This window comes from Varanus komodoensis, unplaced genomic scaffold (genome assembly GCF_004798865.1).
Source record: "Varanus komodoensis strain SLA01 unplaced genomic scaffold, ASM479886v1 scaffold86, whole genome shotgun sequence".
Classification (NCBI taxonomy): domain Eukaryota; kingdom Metazoa; phylum Chordata; class Lepidosauria; order Squamata; family Varanidae; genus Varanus; species Varanus komodoensis.
Window position 1 is genome coordinate 231,012 of NW_025336554.1, and position 20,972 is coordinate 251,983.

The following is a 20,972-nucleotide window of genomic DNA, read 5'->3' on the forward strand; positions in this document are numbered from 1 at the left end:
GCAGACTCCAGTCCACTGAGTGGCAAAGCCCAACTTCCTGGTGAGCATGCCCAGGGTTCCTGGGGTACTTGGCAGGAACTGAGCACCACGTGCTGTGCAAGGAACATCATTCCTTACTATCCTCTGCTGCTCCTGGCAGTAGTGAGTGGAGAAGAAGTTTGGCTAGCAGAAATGGGGCAAGTCAAAGCTGGCAGTCTGACCTAGAAGTAGCCACCATGAGAGCATCTCATGTTGCCGTGTCAAAGAGCAGCAGTGCAGGGAATCCTCTGCTGTAACTTTCTGGGATTCCAGTTACACTGCATTACTGCTCCCCACCTGCTCCTGGCAAACACCTCCAGGGGCTTTCTGGTCCTGCAAGCATTTGCATGGTTAATCCGGCTGTGATTCTGACAATAATAGGGAAGATAAGATGTTCAAAGTACTACATATGGCAGTATTCATCAGGCTTCTAAGAAGGAAGATAATCTGCTTTGAGTGAACTGACAGAGCACCCAGGGTATCATTTCATGCCCACTGCTGCTCTTACAAGCAGGCAGTATGAAAGAAGTTTGGCTACCAGGAATGGGACAAGTCAAAGCTGGGAGTCTGAGCTTGAAATAGCCACTAGAACAGTAGATGTTGCTGTGGCCAGCAGGGAATCCTCTGCTGCAGCTTATTGGGCTTGCAGCTCCACTGCATCATTTTCACTCACCTGTTCCCTGCAAGCACCTCCAGGTGTTCTCCTGCTCCTGTAGGAACTTGCAGAATGACTCCTGCTCTGATCCTGATAATAAGTAGGAAAATAAGATGTTCTAAGTTCTACATAAACCACTTGCAATACTTCATCAGGCTTCTTCAAAAGGAAAATTATCATCTCTGATTGAACCTAGAGACCAGCCAGGGTAGCTTGGTTGTTCAGTAACAGGGTCCATATGCACATGTGCATCAATCCAGAAGCATGATTTTGTGTTTTTTAGTCAGCATTAGCTGCTACAGAAACATTCTAACGTCACCAGAAATTATAAGATGCTGATGGACTTCATGAAGAGCAACTAAAAGTGAATATGTGTGTGTGTGTGTGTGTGTCAGAATTTTCATATTTACATGATTTTTCCTATAAGGTACATTTGAAGCATTTCCCCTAAGCAGCAGAACCTTCTAGAGCAGGGGTTGGCAATTAATTTTCCTGTGGGGCCACATGAGAAACTTTGACAGTTATGAAGGGCCGGACCAATACACTTACAGCTCTGCTCAATGTAAATCTCTATAAAAACAGTAAATGAAACATTACAATGAAACAATGAAAATGTGGAGCACAGAACAACACTATTTAATGAATATTCCTTCAAAATAAAAGCAGTGCAGTTGCATTGCTTGCATCTACATTACGACGATATATATTTGCATTGACTTTTAATTTGCCAGTGACCTCATGCGGGTCAGTCAGGGTCAGCCATAGGGCCGGATGTGGCCCGCAGGCTGTACATTGCCCAGGTCTGGTCTAGAGTATAAATGATATGAAAGGACAGCCATGCATTTTTCAAAGTTTTCTTTTAATTAGCTGTTCTCTGTTGTTCAGCTCAGGTCTCAGCATAATAATGTAGCATTTTGGGAAGAAGATGCAAGCCAGCAATCCTGAGCTAGAAGCCAAGATGGAGAAGATCTCCACAGCCACCATGGATTTCCCCTTGGTGCTGAGGTAAGAAGGAACAAAGGAGAGCCAAACACTGCAAAAGACCAGCATGCTGAACGTGATAAACTTGGCTTCATTGAAACTGCCAGGCAGCTTCCTGGAGGGGAAGGCCACGGTGAAACTGATGGTGGCGAGAAGGCCCATGTAGCCCAAGGCACAATAAAACATTATCATCGAGCCCTCGTTGCACTCCAGTACTATTTCTTCGGCCATGGAGAACGTGTCGACATCTGGAAATGGGGGTGATGTTCCCAGCCATGCAGAACAGATGCCCACTTGGATGAGGGAGCAACAAAGAAAAATAGCATCAGCCTTCTCCTTTCCCAACCACTTCCTCATCCTGGATCCTGGCTGAGTTGCCATGAAAACCAGAATGACTAAGAGGGTTTTTGCCAGCACAGAAGAAACAGCCACTGAGAAAATGATGGCAAAGGCAGTTTGTCGGAGGAGGCAGGTGAGTATCTGAGGTTCACCAATGAATAGCAAAGCACAAAGGAAGCAGAGGAGGAGGGAGCTGAGCAGAGTGTAGGTGAGCTTCTGGTTGTTCGCTTTGACTATGGGAGTCCTGTGGTTCTTCACGAACACACCCAGCACCAGAACTGTGATGAAAGAAAAGGTAATGGCAAGGAAGGCTAAACTGAGTCCCAAAGCTTCTTCATAAGATAAGAAGGTTATAGTTTTTGGAAGACAAAAATCGTGATTCTTGTTTGGATATTTTGTATCTGAGCATGGATTGCAATCATTCATGTCTAGAAAGGAAAGGAGATGAGAGGAGAGGAGAGGAGAGATGGTGTTGATCTGATAAAAAGAAGACAGGCAAGTGAAAACAAAGAATTCAATGTCATACATTTTAGTATCAAAGGAAGTCCCAGCTTTCTGAATACAGAAATGGAGCAGTGTCAACCTTAGGCTCTCAAATGAACTGTATTTGGTCTAGTTTTTTAATTTAAATATCACCAATCAGGGCAATCTTCTGATGACAAGCTATTTCCCATGATGCAGAGATTTTAAAGTCAGCATAAGTGTACTGCCTTCCAGTAACCCATCCAACTGCCTATGGGAGCATAGATAAGTAGTCTATACCTGCCTGGATGTGGACATAATTGGCCTAGCAGCCAAAGCTGGGGAAAGGTGCCCCAAACTATGTGGTCCCTCTGTTTCTCAAGTGATTGTTAACCCTATCCTGATCCATTATGTGGAATGCAGCCCTGTATAGAAGAGGTGAAATATCACTGCTCCAGGGATGCGGACCATACCTTCTATACCTACATCTTCTCTAGATTGAGACTCAATGTAGCACCCTTTATCAATTCCATTACCATGGCCAGACACAGATTCAGAGTATCTGCTTCCTCACCTGGGATTTGTGAAAAGGAGGAAAACAGATGGTGTTTCCTGCAGTTTATGTGCCAGGCAAGCCTCTTTGGGAAGTTCATTCCACAAGTGTGGTACTATAGAGATGTTGCTTTCCTTAAGAAGCACCCACCGCACTTTTGCAGGGACTCCCAAAGAAGAAACACTTAGGATGATTTTGAAGTTTGGGCAAATATATATGTGTTGTTGAGAACTTCCTCCCACTCAAGGTAGAGGAAGGCATGAGAGCATCAGCTATCCTCTATGTAATACTAACAGGGATGGCCTGAAGGACAAAATAGTATCCGCAGGAACACTGGTGGGCAGTGACCCATTCAATACTTGAATTCTCAATTACAATGGAGACAATGGTTAATTGGAGCCAAACATGTAAGAATTCCAGAAGAAATTATTTAAAAAATCAGTCTGCAAACACCTTGAAGGAAATGTAGTGATCAATAAAAGTCAGCATTCATTTATCAAAAATAAATCCTGTCAGACTAATTCAATCTCATTTTTTGACAGGCTTATTTCCCAAACAGAAGAAGGAAAGGCTGTGAACATAATCTACCTTGACTTTAGCAATGTTTTTGCCTTAGTGCCCCATGACATTTTGATAAGCAAAAAGTGGACTAGATAGAAATGTATTCAGTGAATCCAGAATTGGCTGCTAAATGGGACAAAGAATGTTCATCAACAGCACCTTCTCACACGGGAGGGAGGTAACTAGTGGAGTACTTAAAGGGTTCAGTCCTAGGCTCAGTGCTATTCAACATCTTTACTAATAATGTGGAAGAAAAAGGAAAGATAATCAGATTTGCAGACAATACAAAACTGGATGGAATAGTGAACACCCTAGAAGACAGAGTTAAGATCCAGGGAGACCTTGATAAACTTGAACACTGGGCTGAAAGCAATAGAATGAGAATCAGAAGGGACAAGTGCCAAGTCCTCCATCTAGGGAAAAAGAAATCAAATGGATTGATAAAAGATGGGGGATGCTTAGCTCAACAGAACTGAAAAAGAAAAAGACCTTGGAGTTATTTTGGGCAATAGGCTAAATTTGAGCCAACAATGGAAAGCAGCTGCAAAAACGGCAAATGCTATTTTGGAATGCACTCATAGAAGTATGACTTCCAATTCATGAAAAGTAGCAGTTCCCCTATACTCTTCATTAGCCATCCCTTGTCTGGAATACTGTAGGCAGGTCTGGGCACCAAGATTTAAGAAAGATGCAGAAAAATGAGAAAGGATCCAGAGCAGGGCAACATAAATGACACAGGGTTTGTATGAGGAGAGACTGAGAGAACTGCCCTATGAGGAGAGACTGAGAGAACATGGCATGTTCAGTCTTGAGAAGAGAAGACTAAGGGAGGACATGATAGGATATAGTGAGTATCTCAATGGCTGTCACAAGGAGGAAGGTCAAGATCTCTTCTCATTGATACCAGATGTAGGACACAGAATACTCAATTCAAGTTGGAGTAACCCTAGATCCAGGCTAGGTATCAGAAAAAGATTCTTCGGTGTCAGAGGAATACGACAGTGGAACCTGTTGCCTGGAGAGGTTGTGGGCTCTCCCACATTAGAAACAATTCTCGCAACAGCCAGGAGATGGGGCCCAATGGCACCATGCCACTTCCAACTCTACCATTTTATGGTTCTATGAAAAGAAGATGCTCTTTTTGGTACTTGGCCTCAAGCCATGTGGGTTTTGAATGTTAATGTTAGAATTAGAATGTTAATTCTAATTCTGATGGCATGTTGGTCCACACCTCCAGATAACCTTCCCCAGTGATTTCATGTAGACATTGAACAGGGGTGGGGATAAGATAGAGCCCCATGGACCTCCATTGCAGGACTGCCAAGGCATAGTGCAACAATCAGGGATTTGTCATCCCAGCAGCAGTTGAACCACTGCTGTTTCATGTCCATTTTGCAATGCAACAGCTGATCCAGAAGGATACCATGGTTCATAGTATCGAGAACCAATGGAAGGTACAAGGGAATCAATTAGTTTCCTCTTCCCCAATTCCTTCGCTTACAAAACCTGATCTGATTTAAACCACTGAAGAACAATCACCCCAATCTACAAACAGCCACTTTAAATATCTATCCAATTAATGCATATCTCCTACCCTCCTGACTTGAGATCTTCCCACCTGGACATGTGATGCAATCGTAGCAGCAGTATGGCTCCCCTTCCTTCACTTTCTTGCTGGAGCCTGGACGGCAACTCTTCGTGCATACAGAAAGTGGTCGTGTCTAATATATGGATTAAAAAGGAGGATAAATACTTGGCTAGAAACCTTTCAAATCAAAATTGCTTCCAGTCAATGGATGACTTAAAAATTGACCCAGCATTTCAGGAATGTACACATCTTAATTTACTACCACGTACTGCTTGTTTTCCTTACTTGGAGGTAGGGTAGCCAAAGAGACCCCCATTGTGAAGGAAGAAATACAGCAATTGATTGAATACTGACTGGATGAGATGCCACTTCTTGAAGTTGCACTGCTTGACTATGTGTAAGATATCTTAAAAACATGCCCCACGCTGCTTACAAACCTATTACATTCAAGAGGCAAAGAATCACTTTTCACTGAAAACCAGTAACATCATATTGCAGATGCACTTCAGGAGCACCCTTTGAACCCTGAGCTCATATACTAGAGATGGTGGAGATCTGGAATTAGGTGAAATACTGTGGGAACAACAAGATCATGAGAGTGACTATCCATATATTTGATCTTATTTGTGATTCAGGGCTGAAAGTACACCAGAACATGGGCCATGAGCAGATAAACAAGGGAAATGGGCAGAGGGGTTTATTGCAAAAGCAGAGGGGAACTTTCTCCAACAGCCTTCATTTCAGACTGGCTTTTTGCATATTTCTTTTAAAAGGGGGTTTAAAAAGTGCTAGCTCGCTTTGTTTTTCGCTGGCTTTCCAGCAAAGACGTATGTGGTTTAAACAGTTTATTACCATGTCATTCAGAAAGTTGTTTGTTAGAACCCCCTGAGTCCTGGTGTGAGAAAGTTTGGTTGGTGGAGATCTGAAGTCTAGGGCCGGTGTCATAAACAGGCTTTGGCTATTCAGTGTCTTTCTAAATATTCCCAACAAACCTAGGAAGAGGTGCAAGATCAATAGATAGACATTTAAAGTAACATCTGGCTATATTTGCATGACTGCCATTTAGGGTAGTATTAAAAATGCTGGCTGTGACATTCCATACATTAAAACAAAAATAAATTAACTCTTAAATTAAATTAAATTAAATATTAAATTAACTCAGATGTTCTGAGTTAACAATATAGGTGGCCAAGAAAGCCCAACACATTGGAGTCTTTTCTCTGCTATCTCTCCACTTAATCCAATATTCCTTCAATCAAAAATCAGTTATGGGTGAAACTTTGCTGGATTTCAGGAAATTGAACCCAGCAGGTCAGAGCTTGTTCCAAGGAGCTGGCCAGTGGCTCCTACCTGATTAAACTGGTGGTGCCATGTGATGGCCTCCTCATCAATGGTGAGTGTTTGGCCTGGAGAAGCCTGAAGATCAAACATTCCGACTTTCACACGGAGAAAAGTTTCATTGGAAAAGAACTTCCAGTTGATAACATCAAATCGAGACATCACCTCCCCTTTCTCATTGAAGGAAACCTTGGTCTGAGCACTGTTATTAAATGAGACACCTCTGAGAAACTGATGGAGCTAGATTGAAAATGAAATGGAGGATGGTATTTAAAGCTGTTTTGATTTTTCACAGAGGGCAAAAAAAAAAACCATAAATATAACTCCCATTCACTATCTGAGTAGTGTTTGGAGAACATTACCTGCCATGCCTCTTCATTCCTAAACTTCTGTCCATTAGCCTCCATGATCGACCTGTGGTTGACTTCAGATGAGGACATGGCATGCATAGCGTGGGCCACAGCATAGACCGCATTGTAGATGCTGTAGCTGTGGCCAGTCACGCTCATCTCGAAGAAATCTCCGGGAAGGCTCTCCAGCCTTTCCTTCCCAGTGCAGTTCTCCTCTTCTACATCCTCTGCTATTGCACTTGGGAAAAGACAGCCAAAAGCCTGTTGCCAAAAATGCCTGAGAAAATCATCCCCTTTTGTGCTGACTGGATTTCTGCTCTCTTGAAATGATTTGAATCCCGGTAGGTCATTGGAATGAATTCTCAAGGTCAGAGCACCATGGAAGATTTCTGTTGCCCAGTGCCTTTGATAGACAAATGCATTGACCTCCATCTGGGCTGAGGCTATCCATACTTTGCCTTTTAGTTTGCTTGTCCTGTTCTCCAGTTCTGATATATATGTCAGCCATCTAAAAATTGCAATGGAATATGATTCTCCATGGGCCACGACTACATTAGCTTTGCTGTCCACTAGTTTATCATATATTTTTGCGCCCTTTTCTAACATAACATAAATTTGATTCATGTAGGTTTCTGGGGGAACTCTTTCTGTGAATGCAAAACAGACGCCTCTTTTGGAAAACATTGGAAAGACATTTTGCAAGAATCTCTGTCCATTGTCGTTATCCATAAAAACAAGTCCAATCCAGGTCCAGCTGAAATGTAGAAGCAAAGACAGAATCCCCTCATATTGCAGAGTTTCGTGAGGAACCATCTGATAGAAGGGAAGTCCTGGTGTCTTATCATTCATGACAGGAGCCACACCATAGATGAGCTAAGGAGAGGATGAAGTAATGTTAGCATGATGACCATGATCGGAACAAGTTCAGTCTGATCCACATTAATACTCTCAGCAATTTTAAGAGAAGCACAGAACAACCTGTGAAGTTTACCCTTTCCAAACTAATGCCTAACTGCCCGCATCATGTGTTTGAGGTCACTTATGATTCCCAGCAATCATGGCTTGATGAAAGTTGAAGTTGGGCACATCTTCATGGAAGCATTTTCGAAAAGCTTCTTCTTCTCAGTGACCCTCCTTTAAGAATTGTTGAAATAGTCCTGAATTTGCATTTCAAACTGGCATTCTATCTTTTTATGACATCAGACTTAAGGCTAATAAGAATAATAACGCCCTGAAATGCCATGGGAAGGGAGAAATTGTATTATAACCAAAAGTTTATAAAATGCAGCATATCAATTGAAACAACCCAAAAAATGAGATTTTGGTTTCCCAGTGCAACAAAAATACACGGGCTGGCAAACTGTTCAGTTCTACATGGGAGAATTTTGCTGGTTTGACCCATGGAGAAACTTGCATCTTAATGAGAAGGACTATACATGTTTATCTTCTGTTTGCACTAAACTGTTTCTGTTTGGATTATTTGTGGCTTGCGCATCCATGTTACGCAATTACTCAAATAGTTCATGTTTTATTATATTTCTTTATTTCTACCTGAATAGAATTTCCAGAATATTAATGCTTTCTTTGGATTTTTTTTTTTGAATTTTTGAATTGTACTAGATTACACAAAGTATAATTTTTAGTTTATCTTTTTTTCTTTAAGATGTGGGTTGATTACGAGGTGGAACATGCAATGGTAAATAAAGTTTTAAAAGTCACAAAAATGTTTCTATAGTAATCATGATAGGAATGGTAATAAAGTTAAATAATAATGATAAAAAACTCAAGTGTTCATAACATATTTTCAGCTACCTTATGTTTGAATGTCTGTCCAAAGAGTAATGTGTGTTCATTCTGGCAAAAACTAGCTATATGGGGTTTGCGAAGGAACATCAGCAGGAGGAGAGAATCATGCAATCTCCCAGTATTTAAATCGAGTGAAAGGAAGATGAATAAGAACTCATCTGCTTGATTTCACTGGAACAATCTCTCAGACAGGAGCTGGGAACAACCAAGGAAGTGTGATTGTGCATCTACATCCTCATCTCTCACACAGAGAAAGGAGCAGGATTCTTATCTGTGAAATCTTGTAGATATCCAAGAGTGACCATATGGAGAGAGATTTGGGAATCCAGTGCACAATGATTGCTATTAGATTATTGCAGATGCTGCATGCATAGATGGGGACCAATCTCTCCTCCACTGACAGAAGTCTCAGGCTGGCCTGACAGATTCTTCTTGCATTCTTGTAATTGTTGCAGTCGTGGAAGCCCAAAGAGCTATTGGGCTATATCTGAGTTGTGGGGAGTGGTTGTGGAATCAACTTGCAGTAGTGATGGAGGAGGCAGCAATGGTCCTTGGGTTTTCTTTGGTAGATTTTTATGGTGTTTTACCCCAGCATGAAATGAGGACTTGAGCTAGGTTGCAAAAAATTACAATGTTTTACTTTATTTTATCTATTTTTTTTTCTTTGGGACATGATTTGATTACATTGTGTAATGCACGGTGGAAACAGAATGTTGCAAACATCACAAAAACCTGCATGATATTAAGAATAATAGGAATATTAATAATGGTTTATAGTGATGATCATAAAGTGATTAGAATATATTTCAGTCATCTTCAATTCCAATATTGGCCAAACAGAAAAGTTTGTTCATCCTGACAGAAGTTAGCGATAAAGGAACACCAGCATGAGGAGAGAAATATGTAATCTCCGATTGGAGAAATCATGTCAAAGTAAAAAGAATCACTCCACTTGATTTCACTGGAATGATTTCTCATACCAGAGCTGAAAATAAACAATGAAATGTGAAAGTATAGTAATATTCTCATCTCTCACATACAGAGAACAGGGTTTCTACCTGTGGAATCTTGTAGATATCTAAGATATTTGCCATATTGAGAGAAACGTGGGAGTCCAATGCTCCAATAACTACTCTTAGATTATTGTGGATGCCACATGCATAGTTGGGGACCAATCTCTCCTGCACTGACAGAAGTCGCAGGGTGGCCTGACAGGTTCTCCTTGCATTGTCGTAGCTGTCATAGATGCGGAAGCCCAAAGTGCGGTTGGGCAGTATGTGAGGGCTGTCATTGATCTCTTGTACTGCAAATGCCAAGGCCAGGAGATGCTGGTAATTCTTGGGGATCATGCTGAAAGGAGAGGTGACACCTGAGGATCAGAGTTGAAGTCAGCACCTATGAAGCAAAGCTGTACATGCACGGCCAGAAAGGAAGTGCCTTGAGTTTGGGCATGAGGCTGAAAATGAACAAGTCACAAAATGAGAGCCAACACAGACAGAGCAAAGCTGTATGGATGTACGCAGTAGGAAGCAAACAGCTTTGAGCTTGACAGGGCTTTGTCCATGGGAACGGGTGGTAAGACTGTGTACAAAAATTCCTATATCAGAGAAAATAGGTTGCAAACATCATAACTACAGGAGAAATTGTGTGAAAAATATGTAGTCTGGAAGAAGCAACCTTAGGGAAAATTGCATTACAAAATTAATGCATCGTGTTTGTGTGTGTGTTTTGCTCCATTAAGAACATCCTGATTCTGTGGTAATTGGAGGGAATTAATTCATTCCTGAGCAGAGGTAAATCTGACAGGGATGGGGCATAGAGTCATTCATGGGTCTTTTTCCTTTTGGTGTCTGTGTAAGGCTGCAACTTCAGACACAGTTTTGAGGCAGAGTTCTGGAGCTAAATGTTCTTGTGTTAAATGAAAAAGAAATAAAAGCAAACAGCAATTCAATCCTTACATAAGTTCCTTGAGTGAGTCTGGTGGGGGTGCTTCAGAGAAGGATATTGCACTGGATCTGAAAGAACCATGAAAAGTGATGCTGCCAATAAGGATGTCTCCCGACACAAAGGCATGCAGTGGGAAAGGTGGCTCCCAAATGTTGCATTTCAGAATGTGTGCCAGGCAAATGCTTTGGGAAAACATTGCCAGAAGCAAGACCTCCAAGAGCACCATTCTCAGCACAAGGCCAGCTCTTTTCCAAATTTCAGGCGTCCCTCTTTTCTTGGACAGCACGTCAGTCTTTGGACCACTCTGGCATGGCATTCCCTTCTCCAGCTGTAGTTCTGTCTGCTGACAGATTTATCTACTGATAGAAACGTATCCAAAATTGCACCACAGGCACCTTGCTTGTTCCTAATCCATTCCTCATCTCTATCTTGTAGCAGACTTATTTATGACAGCCTTCATGTTTGTCTGTTTCATGCGACCTGTGGCCATTTGGAACTCCAGATGGGTTTCATTGTGTGGCAGCATTAATTGCTGCCTTTTGGATAATTACAATGCTAGTTAAGCACCAAAGTTGTAATTCCTCTGTTGAATTGCTGGGAGAAAATATACTTATTGCATCTGTTCGAGATGCCCTAATAACAGTTAGAATAAGAGTTATGAGTAGTTGTAATTGCTCAGTCCCTTGGACCAAGGATCTGGCTTCCTTATTGGGTTTTAGCATGGAGAAAATATAAGAGAGCCAATACCCATCACCATTATTCCTGTTCTTCCCAAAAGTTCCAGCTGTTGCACCTGACATTAGAACTGGTAATGGGAAGCTCAGCAGAATGGAGCCCTGTGCAACCACTAGCTGTGTCCCCCTTCTTTGCCACGTGCAGCAGCTGCTTGTGTTGCCAGTAGATCAACCTTCAGTCCTTCAAGCATTTGTTGACTTCCTCTTGTCCTGGCTTGTTTTGCAGGACTGAGCTGAGCATGAGAGAAAGTCTGCAGATGCCAGATGGGCAGCTGGGGTTCATCTGCACACTATTCCTGCCTTAGCTTTCCAACCTCTTCATCTTAATTGAGTATTTTGGATCCCTCTATAGTCTCCATCCACTCTTGAGTAGAGGTGCAAAGAATCCATTCAGTGGGGAAAACCCACTGAATTCTCTGGCCACCAGGAATGACGGTTGGAGAAGTTTGCTAGTTGTGGATTCTGGAGGGACCAGATTCAGAAAGAGTTTGTCCCAAGCCCTTCCATGGGAAATTGCAAGCGATAAGATAAAGCATTCAGTTTCTGAACAAAAATGATCCAAAATCTTTTGGACCAGAAATATGTCTGCAAACAAAAAAAATCCACGCTGCCAGTTTTTTCCCAGCCTCTTGTTACCAGACCTACAAACTCATAAACTGGATCAGATCCATTCCTCCAAAGTCAGTTATTTGTGTTTTTCTGAATTGCAGCAAGTGCATTCCTTGTCCTCCTCATGGGAAAACTGGCCATGGGATGCACACATAGCAGTGAAACATTTTCCTGTCCTTCACTTCCTTGTTGAAGCTAGAATGGCCTCTCTCCTGTTGCTCCCTGTTCTTTCCTCTGACTTCCTTGCATGGCCTGTCATCTCTTTTGCCCACTTGACCCTGCCTGCCCTTTCTCCTTTTGCATTTCATCCTCCCACTGTCTGCCCTTTTGCTCCAACAGATTTCTTCACTCCATTTCCATTGTTCCACCCCTAGGTTGCTGTCCCTATTTTGCCATGCCCTGAGAAGTCTTCCTCATAGGGCTTTTTGCTGGACTTCTCATAGGCCAGCCCCAATCACCTGCACTGACTGTCAAGGCAATAATTGGGAGTCTTGTGGGCTGTCTGTATTATGCTGCAGTGGCTCAGAGGAAAGGAATGAATACAGTGGGCATCACTCTGGGAAGTCTTTCCCTGGAACAAATCTGTGATGCACATCACCTTGTCCAGTACAGCCTTCTCTCTTTGTGCAGCACTCCACCACTTTCTAGGAAAAGCAAATAAAAGACACTGAATGTGTCTTTTCACCTTGAAATCTCATACATCCCTTTCATGTTAAATTATCTGTTTTCTGACATGGCCCATGATCATCATGAATGAATAGGATGATAGCAGAACATTGGAACAGCGTCTGTGAAAAACCACTCAATAGCAATGTGGCAGCAATAACACACAGGGATGGATGCATATGCCCAGTGCATTTCTGCAGCATGCCTCCTTTCCCCACATCCAAGTGCACTCTGGGTGGTTCTGTATGGACATATAAGGTCTGATAAATATTACATTTAGTGTTTTTAGAAGACCAGATTGATTCATAGAATATATGCATGCATGCCTCATTTAACCTGAAATTCTAAGAAAATACACTTTGCTACTCAGAATTAGGAAATGATTCACATGGTGTCTATGTCTGTGTCCAAAGAAATTGCTTTGAAAATTCATTGTCCTAGCTGAAAGGGAAGGCAATGATACAGCAGAGCTTTATGTACAAATGTGGTGTTTTTGTGTTCAAACATGGGGAAGTTTCAAAATGAAAATTAAAACTAGCAAGAAGTTGGCAAGGAGAGTAGGTGCAGGTGAGAATTTTCACAAATATTACACACAAATGTCAGTCCCCAGATTCAACTTAGTCCCATGGAGCAAACACTTATCTCTCTTCAGCCTTTCCTTCTAATAAGCTGTTCCTTGCTGTTGAGCTGAGGCCTCAATAAAATAACGTAACATTTAGGGGAAAAGATGCAACCAAGGAATCCAGCACTGGAGGCCAAGATAGAGAAAATCTCCACAGCTACCATGTATTTTCCCTTGGTGCTCAAGTAGGTTGGAACAAAGGATAACCAAACACTGCAAAAGACCAGCATGCTGAAAGTGATGAACTTGGCTTCACTGAAGCTGTCCAGGAGCTTCCAGGCAAAGAAAGCCATCATGAAGCTGGCAGTTGCCAGGAAGCCCAGGTAGCCCAGCACACAGTAGAACATAGTCACAGAACCCTTGTTACATTCCTGGACTATTTCCTCAGGTACTGAATGAACATCGGCATCTGGGTAGGGAGGATGTGTTCCCAGCCACACAGTACAGATGCCTGTTTGAAGAAGAGAGCAAGTAAAAACAATGGAGCTGGCCAGTCCTTTCCCCATCCACTTCCGCATCCTGGACCCTGGCTTGGTGGCCATGAAAGCCAGAACCACTGTCATGGTTTTTGCCAGTACACAAGAGACCGCCGCTGAGAAGATGATGCCAAAAGTGGTCTGCCGGAGGAGACACGTCACCTTCTGTGGCTGGCCAATGAATAGGAACACCCAAAGGAAGCAGAGCAGGAGGGAGATGAGGAGAGCATAGGTGAGGTTCCGGTTGTTAGCAATGACTATGGGAGTGTCATAGTGCTTCACAAATATCCCTAAGACCAGAGCTGTGGTCAATGAAGAGAAAAGACCAAGGAAGCCTAAACTGAGTCTCAAAGATTCTTTGTAAGACAAGAAGGTTATCATCTTGGGAATGCAGTAATCCTGGTTCTTCTTTGGATACCTTCTCTCTTCGCATTTCTGACAGTCATCTGTGTCTGAAATAGAAAAGATGTGGTCCTGATCATATAAAGGCACCACACATCTTTTATTATATGCTGTACTTGTCCCAGAAAATCACATCACATCACATCACATCACATGGCAGTCATGGTTGGTTGCATAGCATTTTAACTCTAAACATGGGTTGGGTTTTTAAAAACAAGCCAATGATAATGCCTCAGAGAATATGACTGGATTTCTACAATTATTAAGTAGTGACCACTTTCTTCTGAATTGGCTGCAGAATTCAAACAGTGTTGAAAATTAGACCTGGATAACTTATATGGAAATACATTTGAGCTGGACCAAAGGATATGCTGGCTCACTGAAAAGGTCTCCAAACCAGTCATTCCTAACTTTGAGGATTTTTCAGATTACAAAAGTAGCTTTGTCTTGAATGTTGCACTCAAAGCAATTCAAATGATCACATGCATGTTCTACACATTTCTATTAATAACTGCATTCTTTATGCAACTGTGATTCATATATGCATTTATTTCTGCAAGCTCCTTTATCGTGTCACACATTTTGGACATTATTTTCCATATAACTTCTGCACACATTCCTCCCTGATACATGCATGCTTGTAGGCATTTTATTGAAGAACTCCACTGCAACATTGTGAGAAGAGAGAATTTTGGCAGTTGGCTGAGTTTCAGTGTGCAAGTTTGAAATTAGGCAAGTTCAGTTTCACATGTGAAGTTAACACATTTCTGCCCCACACCTTGTGCTAAGAACATGAAGGATGTCTCAGATGGTTACAACATCATCAGGGTGATGTTATATGTGCTTCTTCCATTGATTAAATAAAAGTGAATTGTTTCAGTGGAACTTAGAATGAGGCAAAATATCAGCCAGGTGGTCTGGTCACTGGCCAGGCAAGTTCCACCACTATATGCCTCCACCCGATCCTGCTTACGCAAATGGCATAAGCTAAAATTTTAGAACCTGCTATAAAGAAGACATTTCTGTTGCTACCTCAGCATTTGTCCAGAGCATCCAACATCACACCTCTGCTAAACTAGAAAGTTTCAGAAAAGTTGATCTCACTGCTTTTCAGTAGAGTCGATCTTTTTCTTTGTTCTTGTTCTTGTTTTCTTGTTCTTAGGGCAGAAGGTGAATCAGCCCACTCACCTTCAAGCTCTGCAATCTTCCCTTCTGGGCACGGAATGCAATTGTAACAACAGAATGGCTCTCCTTCCTTCACTTGCTTGCTTGTACCAGGATGGCAACTCACTGTACACACAGAAAGAGGCTGGACCTAATTTGAGAATGAATGGGGAGAACAACCACAAATATTTATTTATTTATTGATTTGTTTATATTGCGATTTATATTCTGCCTTTTTCCTACAAAGGGCTCAAGGCAGCTTACATCATGTCTTCTCCTCCATGTTATCCCCACCACAACAACTCTGCGAGATAGGTTGGGCTGAGAGTCTGTGACAGGCCCAACGTCACCCAGTTGGCTCCATGGCTGAGCAGGGACTAGAACTCAGATCATCTGAGTCCCAGTACCATGCTCTTAACCACTACACCACACTGGCTCTCAATGAGCTTGAAATCCTTACATTTCTGTGATCTTCTTGCATTTGACTAAAACAACTGGCACATTTTCTGTCCTGTATCAATTGTCTGGATTTGCCACAGGCTATTACCTCTTCTTAAAATTCAAACAATGAATATGGTACAGCATTATTTCTCTTTTAAAAGTACAACACTGCACGAAGATGGCAAGTTATTTATAAATGCACTCCCAAGACAGTTTTACTTCCTACATGGACTTCTAAATAATACTTTTAATTTCATAGATACTTCCCTTCCTGAAACATTTCAGAAAAGTCCTGAACAGAAGTTGAATTTAGACTATACATTCTTATAGCATGTTTGGAGCAATCCAGGGTTGGAATTGGCATTTATGGGTTCCTGTTGGCAGGGCAGAAGGGATGGAAGAAAGGAATTCCTCATTCCTTCCTTCCTGCCCATTCCCATACCCCCTGCTTTTATTTTCCATTGTGAACTGTTTAGATTATGTTTCAGGGTGGTATAAATTTCACCCCAGGTTGTGGGCATGGCAAAGGGCTTCCCTCTGAGGCTGACCTATGAGGCAGAATTCTGTGGGAGTTCTAGGGGGCATGGGGAGAGTCACGCTCTACCAACATACATTGTCTTCTGACCGTGCCTCAGCTGACCCACATTGTGCTTTGGGACAAAAGACTTAGTGGCTGAAATCTCATCTGAACTTTCTGCAGGTTGGAAGGAGTGCAGAGGTGACCTTAGCCCCTGTGCTGCTTCCACCCTCCATTGGATGCTAGCAATCTTCCAAATTCAGAGGCTTCTGGGTATCCACATATATGATATATAATATATTATTAATGTATTAATTCTAATATTGTTTTTCTCAAGCTTCTAATTCCTTTGGTGATTGCAAGCCAGCTTGAAGGTCATTTTCTTGGTAGAAAGATAGGGTAGGAAGAACATGAGTGAATGAACTTTACCTGGTTAAACAAGTGGTGCCATGTAATATCCTCATTTTGGATCATTAATGCCTGCTCTGGATCCTGTGGGTGCACCCTTCCAACTTTCACATGGTAGAAAGTTTGATTGGAGGAAAGAATCCAATTGAGCACATCAAATCCAGCTATTAGACACTCATTGTGGTCAAAGAAGACCTCATCTCCAGCACTGTTATGAAAAGAGATGTTTCTCAGAAAGTGATGGAGCTTGAATAAAAGGAACAAGCAAGAATTTGGGAAAAGCGACATCTGGGTATTCCAAGCTGAGGTATAAAGCCTTTTGAAGAATGATGTCATGGGTAATTGTTGAGTTGGGAGAAGGGAAATTACCAACACATTAAACAACTTTGATATCCTGTGTGATTTGCCCAACTGTTGAACGGGTACGGCTTCCATACGGTAAACTCAATGGTGGGAGGAAGTTTTTATAGAGTCCAATGTTTGGAAGGACAACAAAAGAGACAAAAGGGGAAGAGGGCGATTGCTGTAGGTTTCTGACAATTTCCTTCTGTAAAATAACAAAGGAAAAACAAAAATCCAAAGGAATTGTGCTCTGATAGCACTCAGGTTTCACATTTCAGTGCAGAAAGGAAAGGTAGGAAAAGGAGGTTTAGTTTTGTGAACTACTAGGAGAACTACATTTAATGTGTCTGATAGAAGGTTGGTTTTGTGAATTTTGTTATGATCACCTTTGTAATGGAAAGGTTCAAGCATACATCTCCCAGAAATTAGACTCAAACAGTACTCTCTGTCTTTCATGAAGGAACAGAATGCCAGCACAAAGCTCCTGACCCCACCCAGGCAAGATGAAGCCCAGTGCCATCTAGTGCATCAAATCTATATGAATGTTATCAACATACATGCATACTCTAACTCCCCTCATCCAAAGCCACAGTATTTCAGCACTACATAACAAGAGAATGCTAAATGCTAAGACTTGGCAAACTTGAGGAAAATATGTGCATGTGGAGTGTTTGGGATGCAATTTACTACATGGCTTGTGGCTTGCTGTATCTCTCAAACATTATTGCTGTCTCACACAGTGACATTGAGCATATTACCTGCCATGAATCTGGATTCTGAAGCTCTCTTCTACCTCTTCTTGCTCCCTGTTTGAGATGAGATGAAATGAGGACATGGCATGCAGAGCATGGGCCACAGCATAGACAGCATTGGAAACACTGTAGCTGTGCCCAGTCATGCTCATTTCAAAGAAAGATCCTGGAAGGCTCTCCAGCTTCTCATCTCCTGTACAAGGAGTCTCCTCCACTGTTCCTGTAACCTGATCTGTGAATGTACAACCAAAGGCTTGTTGCCAAAAATCCCTGATATATCTATCTGCTTCCGTACCAGAAGGGCTTCTGCCCTGAAGAAATGCCTTGTATCTGAGTGGATCACTAGAGTGAATGGTTAAGGACAGAGCACCATCAAATATGCTTGCATCCCAATTCCGTTGATAGACCAATGATGTGAACTCCATCTGGGCTGCCATTATCCATACTATACCTCTTGGTTTAGCTGTCACATTTTCATGCTTGAAAGATACGGCAGCCATCTCAAAAGGACCAGGGAGTAAGAATCTCCATAAACCAACAATGCATCGGCCTTGCTGCCCCTGATTTCAGTATATTTGCTTTTTCCATGTTGAAACATAGCAGAGAAATCAGTGATAAATTTGAATGTGGGAAGTTTTTCTATGAAGGCAAAGCAGACATGATTCTGGGAAAACTGTGGAACCAGAGTTTGTACAATTTTTTCTCCATTCTCATCATCCATAATGAGCATCCCAATCCACATCCACCAAAAGTGCAGGAGTAGTGAGAGAATCCCCCTATATTGAAGGGCTTCCTGGAGGACCATCTGGTAGAAAGGAAGACCTGGGGTTTTATCATTCATTATAGGCGCAGCACCATATATGAGCTTGAGAGAGTGAGAAAGAGAGAGAAAGACAGAACATGAAGAACAGCAAAATATTGCAGCTATTTATAAAATGTGTGTTAGCAATAATTGAAAGTCATCTTCAAATTAGGATGGTAGGATGATTCTGATAAGAGAATGGCTGTTGTCCATCCTCAGCCTACATTGCTTGGCAGGTTCAACAGAAGTTCATTAACATGAGTTAACATTCATGTATGTTCTTAGGGTTCAGGAGACTGAATCCAAATGGGTTATTCCCAGATAGTGTCCTTTTTGCATGTCAGGATGTGGTAATCTTTTACATTCTGCTTAGTGTAAGTTGTAATAATTCTTGATGACCTAAGGTCAAACTCTTCCTGTATGTTGTAGCTTTACATATAGTACCGGTGGATAGCCTTCGGTCTCAAAAGAGGCCAAGTTGACCTGTCCACCTGATATTGATATTTGGGTGTCCATGCAAAGGGAGTGTTTATAAACAGATGAACAAATAAATAGATAAGTGTTATCTCAGGAAGCCATCCTTCTCACCCGGAGATGTTTTATTACTGTGGTGAGCTTGTGGCTGTTCCCACTTTGAAAATTAGGGCCCCTATCTTGCTGCAAAAATGTTGACATGGACCTATGTCTTTGAGGTAGCTTTCTTGACCCCCTGTAACAATCATTTTCACTGTCTCTTGTGTTCAGGATGCGAGAGCAGTTTTCTTATGTACCCAAAAGAGCAATGCATGCATACAGGAGGGATTGTGCTGCAAGTGCAGCATGTACTACCACTAATTGTAGCAAGAGGAAAATTAAGAACGCAGATGTTCTACCCTATTCTGGACTTGTTTGTGTGTGTATCTGTGGAGAAACACACACATGCATGTATGTAGAGGAAGGGAAGAAGAGGTAAGTGCAAAATGCACAATGGCACAACAGCGAAGCATCAAAGATGATCTAGATCAGAAACTGTTCATATATTCATTAATGAATGAAGCATAAAGATTATTCCTCTCAGCTTGACAATGACATCCAAAATATACACACAGTAAGGCCCCTCTCACTATTTTCATGAGAACGATTTCTTGTTTTGAATCGCTTAGTAAGAAATTGGAAAGGATGAAGGAAGCCTCAGTCATGTCACCATATTCCGTTCTGCTTTAGACTAACTCGTCTCCTACCTGTGGAGTCTTATAAATATCCAAGAGTGCTGCCACATGGAGGGAGATTTGGGAGTCGAGTCCCCCGATGATTGCTACAGTGTTGCTCTGCATGTCACACACATAGTTTGGGACCAATCTCTCCTGTGCAGAGAAAAGTAGCATTGAGGCATGATAGGTCCTATCTGCATTGTTATGGCTGTCATAAATGTTGAAATCCATTGTGAGATCATGTAGCATCTGCGGGTTCTCATTTATCTCCTTCATGCCAAACACCAATGCCAGGATAAGCTGATAGTTTTTAGGCACTACTCTGAAAAGAAAGATACATTCTGCATCAAAAGAATATCTTCAAAAATGATGCTATTGTCACCCTGTCCTGTGTCTTCTTCACCTTCTCACTATCTTCGCAATGGACTCTTTTTTCTAAAGTGATCTTAACAAAAACATCAATGACAAGCAATAGGTCTGGTTCTGTCCAGAACACCACTCTCTGTATACACAGAACTGTTAGCAGAAACGATGTCTAAGTGTTCTGAAGAAGAGAAGGCCTGGTCACAAAATAAATCTTACAAAGCATCAAAAGTCTTTTTCCAAGAGCAAGACATTAAAAGTGCAAGTAAGACAACTGTGGACAAAATAAGGGACATAAAAGATGTCAGTGTGCAAATCAGTGTTTTTAGTTTTAGTTTTTCATATGGCACTGAGAGAGTCTTAGTTGGAGGATTAGGTAAAAACAAATACAAAAAAGGAATGAAATACTATTTAAAGTGTAAAAAATCCATGATGATTGTTTTCTTCTGCTGGGAAAAGAGCCTACAGCATTACTTTCTTTTCATGCAGACTAAGCCAATAATTCTAAAGGTAGAGCTGTATGGCTGACTATTGCAGTGATGAAATAAATTATTAATATTGTTCAATAATACCAGCTAGCTTTATTAATTGATATTTTCAGTATAAGATTCAATAACATTGCATTATTCCATTACTTAATATTAATGTTAATGCCATTAAGCCCTTACACAAGATCCTCCAACAGTGCTGATGCAGGCTGTTCAGTGAAGCGCAGTTCAGAATAGTGGACGATGCTGCCATGAGTCACAATGCTATCAATCATGAGATCTCCTGGCTGATGATATGAGTGAAGTGGGGAATGTGGGTGCCAGACCCTGCATTTCACAGTGCCAGCCTTGCAAACCAGGTGAGGAAACATCACCAGCAAGACCAGCAAAATCGTCAT

The 20,972-nt window shown here is 41.7% G+C and overlaps 2 protein-coding genes across 2 annotated transcripts; both read right to left on the minus strand.

Moving 5' to 3' along the window:
• Positions 1-1,519: 1,519 nt before the first annotated feature.
• On the minus strand, positions 1,520-10,000 carry LOC123016556 (vomeronasal type-2 receptor 26-like). The gene is made up of 5 exons (XM_044417068.1): positions 9,710-10,000; positions 6,858-7,718; positions 6,508-6,735; positions 5,164-5,290; positions 1,520-2,421 (listed from the first exon to the last, which is right to left on the minus strand). The coding sequence occupies exons 1-5, from the start codon at positions 9,998-10,000 to the stop codon at positions 1,520-1,522; spliced, it is 2,409 nt and encodes an 802-aa protein (XP_044273003.1).
• Positions 10,001-13,255: 3,255 nt separating this feature from the next.
• Positions 13,256-20,972, minus strand: LOC123016557 (vomeronasal type-2 receptor 26-like). Its single transcript, XM_044417069.1, has 5 exons — positions 20,755-20,972; positions 19,754-20,045; positions 16,659-16,883; positions 15,296-15,422; positions 13,256-14,157 (listed from the first exon to the last, which is right to left on the minus strand). Exons 1-5 carry the CDS (start codon positions 20,970-20,972, stop codon positions 13,256-13,258), a joined length of 1,764 nt encoding a protein of 587 aa, XP_044273004.1.

Coding starts and splice junctions, on each gene's coding strand:
- LOC123016556 (XM_044417068.1), bottom strand. CDS start 10,000: ATGATCCCCAAGAATTACCAGCATCTCCTGGCCTTGGCATTTGCAGTA. Junction 7,719..9,709: donor ATATCTACAAGATTCCACAG/GTAGAAACCCTG, acceptor TCCTCTCCTTAG/CTCATCTATGGTGTGGCTCC. Junction 2,422..5,163: donor GAAGATCTCAAGTCAGGAGG/GTAGGAGATATG, acceptor TTTCCTTTCTAG/ACATGAATGATTGCAATCCA.
- LOC123016557 (XM_044417069.1), bottom strand. CDS start 20,972: ATGACGATTTTGCTGGTCTTGCTGGTGATGTTTCCTCACCTGGTTTGC. Junction 20,046..20,754: donor GCACTGTTGGAGGATCTTGT/GTAAGGGCTTAA, acceptor CTTTCTTTTCAG/AGTAGTGCCTAAAAACTATC. Junction 16,884..19,753: donor ATATTTATAAGACTCCACAG/GTAGGAGACGAG, acceptor CTTTTATTCAAG/CTCCATCACTTTCTGAGAAA.